The sequence below is a fragment of the Cryptotermes secundus genome, unplaced genomic scaffold (genome assembly GCF_002891405.2).
Source record: "Cryptotermes secundus unplaced genomic scaffold, Csec_1.0 scaffold41, whole genome shotgun sequence".
Classification (NCBI taxonomy): Eukaryota; Metazoa; Arthropoda; class Insecta; order Blattodea; family Kalotermitidae; genus Cryptotermes; species Cryptotermes secundus.
Window position 1 is genome coordinate 590105 of NW_019731215.1, and position 7881 is coordinate 597985.

Sequence of the window (7881 nt, forward strand, 5' to 3'; positions counted from 1 at the left end):
CTGGTTTTGTTTTAGTCCGGGGATTGTGAACCGTCATAAACTTTACCATCTTGGAACTGCGTAAGGAAACTCTCAAGCTGTTAGTTCTTTAGAATTCCTCTCTCGTCCCAAGATACCGCTCAGGTAGGAGGGAAGCCTGGCTTCCTTTAGGGCCAATTGGGTTCAGGTCCCTCTGGTTTGAGTGGGGTGTGAGGTATACTTCTGCTTTGATGTAGTGACAAGTACCGACACATGTAAACAAAACATTGTAGTCCTTTGCATTGTATGGTTACAAAACTTCTTGTTACTTTGTCTTCAATCACTCTGTACTCCTGTCCTTATCTGTACTCAATTAATCTTCACAGTTCACTAAGGACATGCTCCATTCTCATTCTTGTACTCTCAACTGCTGAACCCTCCTGGACTCTTTTCCATGATTGTTTCATGTCCTTGACTCACAGTTTCTCAAATATGACTGCAAAACAGACTTAACTGTCACCTATAAACCTTCAGATGGACCTCATAGAAAACACCTATTATTGTACACATGTTTAGAGTTCTGTTGCTTAGCACTGGGCATGGCATGAACCACACTGAAAACAAGTCATTTGACAACTATCTCGCCAGTTTATTGGTGTGCTGATTGTTCCCTAGCGACGAGCTATAAACATTCATCCTATTGTTGCGTGAGCTAGTAACAGACTCTTTACCAAGAATCTGTCTTCATGCGAACTTGTTTATCAACCTGTTGTCTACAAATGGTTGTACATGTAACAATACTATGCTCCTGTATCAGATTTAATGAAAAACAGCAAACCAGTTCAAGAGATGAGAGATGTACGAGTAATATATATATGCAAGAGCAAAACCCTTGCAAGAAGTTAACTTTACATAAACCAGAGGGTACTCGATGAGAAGGCAGACCTGCTATCAGATGATTGGATTCAGCTGAAGATCTTGAAATTGGAGACGAAAGTCACAGGATCGAGACCAATGGGGAGCAATCATAAAACAGGCAAAGCTTCATTAAAGTATTATATTCACTGTAGTGCCCACAGAAGAAGAATAGTTATTTATATCTTAAAAGTACATAGAATAAAGAAAGAAGGCGAGGACAGGCTACAAGCTCAGTTAATATTTTGTATAAAATTTAAAAGTGAACTTACAGCTTGATGCTGGAATGGATGATGGCTGGACCATACCTCCTCCTTGTGGTCCTAATCCCATGATTTGATTCCCTGTTCCTGTAGACAGAATTATTAATAGCAAACAATGAAAATCAGTAAGAATCCAAGAAACTGAAATATCAAACTTCAGATGACCCATAAACCATGGAAAGGAAACCTTATGGTCATCTAATGAAAATGAAATTGTCTACACTGCACACACAGATTTACTTAACACACTGATGGCACAACATTCACATTCACCAAATAACTATGTACTTGGTGAAAGATTACTCATATATGATGCTTGAGCCACAAAACAAGACCCATCTCCTGAAATAAAATACAATCATATTAATCTTTCTATTAGAATAATTAAAAATTACTTTAAATTTATGCTGTACCTTCAGCACTATATGATAATGCCATTGTCAAGATATCAGCTTCTCAGTGTCAAGCCCAACTTCAATACTCAAGCAACGGATGTGGGATTTGTGGTGGATAAAGGTGGAACTAGCACATAGTTTTTAACAAGGACAGTGTAACCATGGGAGAACAAGTATGAAACTCCACTATCTTAGCAAAATGATCCACAGCATCAATTACTTACTGTTATATACATGGAAAAATCTCTCATAATATGACAGCGTTTTCCTGGCACTTCCAGTTACAACAAGCAATTCTAAACTACTGCAATGTTCCTTCATAACCTCTTACACTACAGCCATATCACCATGTGGAATTCTGTATAGTGAAATAAGTTCACATTCTATACTCTAAGAACGGTAGGCCTGAAGACAGAACCTGATCACCTTTAAAGAAGGAGTGTTCACCATGCACGTGTGGAGTCATTCTAACATGTAACTGAAAAATGTCAGCCAGCTCCTTAACCCTTTCACTGCTAGTATGTTACATAACTCTCAGTACCCACTGTGCTGAATTATTTTTGAATAAATCTCTTATAAATAATTTAATTGCAAAGTATAAAAATTAGTGATAAAATGTAACTAATCTTACCTCAGACAGGGAACAGGCAGCAGAAGTTGCAAAAATGTTGAATTATTCAGTATTTTTCACAGGGAAAAACTCCATTTAAATCAGGGTTGTCCAAGATGGTCAAAAAAGTACATAATTCACTATCCTAGTCCTATTACTATGTCATATGTTGACCAAAGTCCACAACTTTATTTAAAACTATTGTAGAAAGCACTGCGCACTATACGAAGCAATTTTTACTGGCCCTGTGAAATACCCACGCCACATGACCACGGAGCGTGTGCCTCGCTGTGCAGATGCAACCTTTTACATTTCTTAAGTTAGAGGGCAGAAGAATGCAGCCATTGAAATGAATGATGCTTCATTACGTTCCCAATAGATGACTCTCTGCAACTGCCAAGTGTGAATAAGATTGGTGCAAAGAAATCTGAGATTTGAAACTCTAAAGTTGCAAAAAGGGTTTTGTCAATTACAGCAAGGACACCATGTTCTTCAGAGATCGACATATGTCGACTACAGAAGTGTAAGGGTTAAAATGATACTCAAAACGGGGTCCACTGTTTTTGGGATCACATTTAGCATGAGTTAAGGGCCTGAAGGCTGAATCAATCCAAACTTTAAGCAATGAGAACAGGCAGTTAATGGACCAATGAACAAAGCAAAAGCCAACAGTTCAGCAGCACTATTAAAGATCCACAATATCCAGTGTTTCAATGTGTCAAAAAGTTCTACTGCTTCATCCACAGAAAAGTAATTAATATTCACAAAGAGTCAAGCAATAATACTGCATTTACAACTGGCCAAGAACGTAGCATACATATGGATGATTCCACTTTTTAATTTCACACACTGCAGATATGCAGAGTGAGCAGGACTTCTGCATGTAAATGTCTGCTCCTAATAAGTAGTCAGCGGCAAGTACAAGAAAATCTTTCACTTTTTGCTTCAGATAATGCTCATGATGCTGGGAATGCTGACTTAATCTTCATTATTTTCATACATCAGTAACCTCTTCAGGAAATGAAAACATTCAAATCCATATTAATTTTAGACAGTATCTTTATGTAGCCAAGTAGCATACCATGGTACACACATTGCTAAATGGTAGTTTGAGTACCACTTTCAGTCAAAAATATTTGTTCTGTTTTCCATTTCATTATGTTTCTCAGAGTTATATGTCAAAACAAGTTACTGTAAGCCACACTGTATGCATTTAACAAATAATTAACCTAGAAGATCAAAGAAAATGACAACAAAGAAATAAGGACATAAAATGGCCAACAAAATTACTCTAGTGCAGCAGGTTCTTGCTTCAGCCATCACTCTTATGCAAAACAAAAATAAAAAAATGGTAAGGAGCTCAAGAGCTTGAATCTGACTTACTCTCATTCTAAGCGGCCTCCGTAGTCTAGGGGTAACGTTCCCATCTCATGACACAAGATACGTGGGTTCAAACCCGGCGGAGGTTGTGGAATTTTTAAGGGCGAAAAAATTCAGGGAACAAGTCCTCCGGGAGGGACTTTCAAGCTGTGGGTCCCGTATTGTAGATTTATGGCAAGTAAAGGATCCTCATGTCTCTAGGAGACCTCTGAGCAAAATTAGGCAAAAAGTTTCCCGCCCAAGTAGTTTCCAATGCCTCTGGTAGATGTGGGAAGTATCGGGTACCGAGGGCCAACCTTGTTGGCTGAACAGGGCTGACAGCATGCACCAGTACCGGTAGGGTATGACGACTGGTAGAATATCAAAGGGGGATGTACAACAGACCATTAGTCACGGTGCATGGGGAAACCCACCCCCTCCAATAATAATAATAATAATAATAATAATAATAATAATGCTCTCATTTTATGTTCCAAGTGCATAATGAACAGAAACGGCTTCCAGAAATTACAGCTCTACATGGGTTTTAAACAAGGAAACTATGACCAGGAACACTTAAAATCTGGTTTTTACTCAACTCTTTACAATTATTTCAAATATATGGCCATAATTTGCTATTTTCCTGTTTCTGGATTATGACAGTGAAGCCTCAACATTAAATAGGTGTAAATAATTTCTCATTTTAAAAATTAAATATGAATTTTTGACATAAATTACTGTAAGAATTTCTAAAAATGAACTATAAAATTTTATACTTCAGTTGTTAGAAAGAAATTAAAAGATTTTATTTGAGGGGGACCTTAATTGATTATAAATATGTGCATTATGTTTAAATGAAATGTTATGTACAATGTATATTACAATGGTCTAAAAGTGTAAAGTATGATACATGCAAAATATTTATGAACATCAGTAATTACTGAATACCATTATATTATTTCTTTAACATACCTTGACGAGCTAGATTTTGAAGGGCACCAATCGGATCTTGAGCAGCTTGGCCTCCAGTACCACCACCAGGTACTCCAATACCAGGTCCCTTCTTTGCATCTGAGTCAGGGGGAGGAAACTGAATTACTAAAAATTTCAAATTGTCATGTATACTTAACATCACAATTCCTGTTTATCTAAAAAATCAAGAGATTTATGGAAAAGTGCTCCAAGCATAAAAGGTGTGGTTAATTTTTCTCAACAGTTTTTAAAACATATTTCACTCTGATAAATATTTAATTAATTATGCCCAAGATAAGTGCATGCACACAAGTAGGGATTCATGTAAAGTATCAGTTACTCTCATCTGACTGTAACCATAACTGGATGCACTGACAAATTTTACAGCTCCACAATATCAAATTTCATGAAACTCCATTCATCAGTTCTCAAGTTGCTTCATGCATACAACAGATTGAGCAAATGAAGGGTCCAGTGCAAAAGGGATGTGGTTCCACTTTAAGAACTTTTAGAAAACCATGGCATGCCTCCATTTTCACTTAACAGTTCAGCCATGCCTGAGCCACATCATTCTTCCAACAATATGGTAACGTAAAAAGATAAAGCTGTCCCCATTCTTAACCAAATAAGCACAAGGCCATGAAGATGCACTGAGTGTGGAGGTACCTTCCAATGCTTTGGATACTTTTTTCTGGATCCTTTTATTTTAACACGTGTTCTGCAGAGCTGAAAATGTAGCTATAACGATTTTTTTTACTGTACATTAAAATACATACATACATACATACATACATAGCTACATAGTTTCACAGATCCTTTGTCCGGAAACCGGACAGGATATTGAACTCGTAAAAACTTTCCTCTCCTGGTCATATGACATGGATTAGGTATACACTGCTCACAAACATAAACCTCTACTTACTCATCTCTCGGACGTGCAAAATCAGCCTTGCCACAAATCCAAGGTATTCTTCCTGAAAGCAATGTTACTTGATTGGTTCAAGGCAGAATATAATGGCAGATGTAATAACAGTATAAAAACGCCAACATAATTCCCACATATAATTTCTAACAGTGCTGTATATTCCATATGCTGAATAAATAAAATATATACAACTAAGCTTCTATTTTAACTCCTTTTTCACTTTCTTTTACACACATGCAATCTCATTAAAAAATCAAAGGAGTAGCACAGCATTTCTGAAAAGCTGAATCTTGGAATATCACATTCAGAATCTATTAAAACAGAATTATTTTCAGTCACTACATACTTAAAAATGCTCCTATGCTGCTAATAATATGATCTATAAAAAAGCAATAATATCATGCCCAGGGTATTGATAAAACAATTTTAACACAATCAGGAGAAACAACAATAGAGGGGAAGAAAGAAAGAAGGGAATGAAAAAATGAACAAAGAAATGAATGAGAAAGAATACAGGAGAAGGAATGGAAGGATCTAAAAGGAGAGGTAGAAACACGGTGATGGGTGGTGAGACAAAATCTGTGCATGTGCTAAAAAGTCATGCCTGGATGAGATGATATACTGACATTTTTTCATGGTTTATCCCAGTCCATATAGGAAAATGATGACAACAGGCCACAAAATATGTCACAGCCACTTCATTCTACATCCTTTTCAAATCACCAGAATATTACTTAAATCATGGAAAACTTTTCCTTGTTTAGTGTCAGTACAGTACAGTACAGTACAGTACCATATGATAAAGTGAGCTAACCTTTGACTTGGCTTTCTGGAAGACATGGTTCTCCATTTCCATGCTATTTTTGCTTGTTGGCATACCAGATGTCCGAATGGCTTCATCTCTGAAAAACAGCCAGTTTGTAACAGCTCCAATTCAACAATCACCCATATATTTTTCTGTATTTTCCTACAGACCACAAAAGGGTGCGCAGAGCCTCTGCATGCTGTCTTTATTTTCCTTCTTCATTCATTCAACTATGTTGTATGAATAGCAAAGATTACTTATTACTAAATGTGAATCAGCAGGATAACAATGAATAGTACCAGTAGTTACTACAGGATTCTGACAATGGTGCATAACACACAGAGATATTGGGTTTTTGGACTTTATCCATCGTCTTGGTTTTAAGATAACTAAGAAAAACACAACATTTCAGAAACTGGATCTGTTTCCGTCCTCAGGTGAGGGAAGACACCTATTCTGTTGGGTCCCTTAGAAAGAGCTAGCCTCAATCGTGTTTTTATTAGTTATCTTAAAACCATGACGATGGATAAAGTCTGAAAACCCAATATCTCAATGTATAGTACAATACAGCAGCAATGAGAAAAATGTGGTCTGGCACTTTCAAGGTACTGCCCTCATGTTTACAACAGGAACTAGGAAGAAACATGAATAACAACACCCTTAGGATATTGTAGCCAAGATTCAGGAACAGTGAACAGAGATTTAAAGGGAAACAACACAGGCAACGTAATCTACTGACAGTGAATGACTACTGACAGGTCAACTCTAGAAACAACTGTGCAATCTTGCAGTGATTTACTCAAGTCATTTGACGAATAGTGAAACATCTTGCTTCATCACTCTTTTATATCATCACAACACTCACATTTTTATAAAGAACTGAAGCCAAAACTTAAAACTGGAGAAACTGTGTTACTTGCAATTTTTCTGAAAATTACTACTCCATTATACAAGATGGAAGTACCAGGTTTGCATTGGAAGAACGCTCAGCACAAAATGCAATGACACAGCACACCAGTTTTATTCTTACATCAGACTGTTTAAAGCCTGACAATGTAACTACACAGGATTTGAGGTTCTCAAAGCAGTGGTTATGACGAGTACTACCTTCTGGGATACAACACTATGTAGTCCACTGAAAGTCAACCGACATTCGGAGAAGCATATCTTCTCCATCTTCTGGGTGAAAGACTAAACCAAGCAACATACTAGCATGAAAGCAGGTGACAAGCAGAGTGAAAGTCAACCAACATTTCAAAGAAACATATCGCCACCATCTTCAGGGTCAAAGAATAAGCCAAGCAAGACACCAGCATGAAAGCAGATGGCAAGCCAAAGCCAAGAAAGATACCAGCATGAAAGCAGGTCTGCTTGCCACCTGCTTTCAACCTGGTATACTGTTAGGCTTATTCTTTGACCCTGAAAATTGAGTCAAAACGTCCCTCTAAGAGTCAATTGCCTTTCAACAGACCATATGGCATTATACCCCACAAGACAGCACTTTTCAATGTAAGTATGCATTTGCTTTAAAGCAGATTATGAAGCTTTCTTTCTGGTATAGTGAAAAATCTGACTAAGATTTACTATTTTTCTCATGGTAGAGCCTTGCATTATAAAAGCAGGAAAACTTCATCGACCCCTGACATCATCATCATCATCATCATCATCATCATCATCAT

The 7881-nt window shown here is 37.2% G+C and overlaps 1 protein-coding gene across 1 annotated transcript in view; it reads right to left on the minus strand.

Moving 5' to 3' along the window:
* The window catches only part of LOC111866387 (mediator of RNA polymerase II transcription subunit 15), a gene marked incomplete at its 5' end in the record, with an annotated part of 45864 nt that overhangs the window by 33337 nt on the left and 4646 nt on the right, over window positions 1–7881 (minus strand). Inside the window, 4 exon segments of the mRNA XM_023855286.2 lie at window positions 1146–1223; window positions 4473–4571; window positions 5395–5446; window positions 6212–6299. Of these exon segments, the coding sequence (XP_023711054.1) occupies window positions 1146–1223; window positions 4473–4571; window positions 5395–5446; window positions 6212–6299 (317 nt within the window).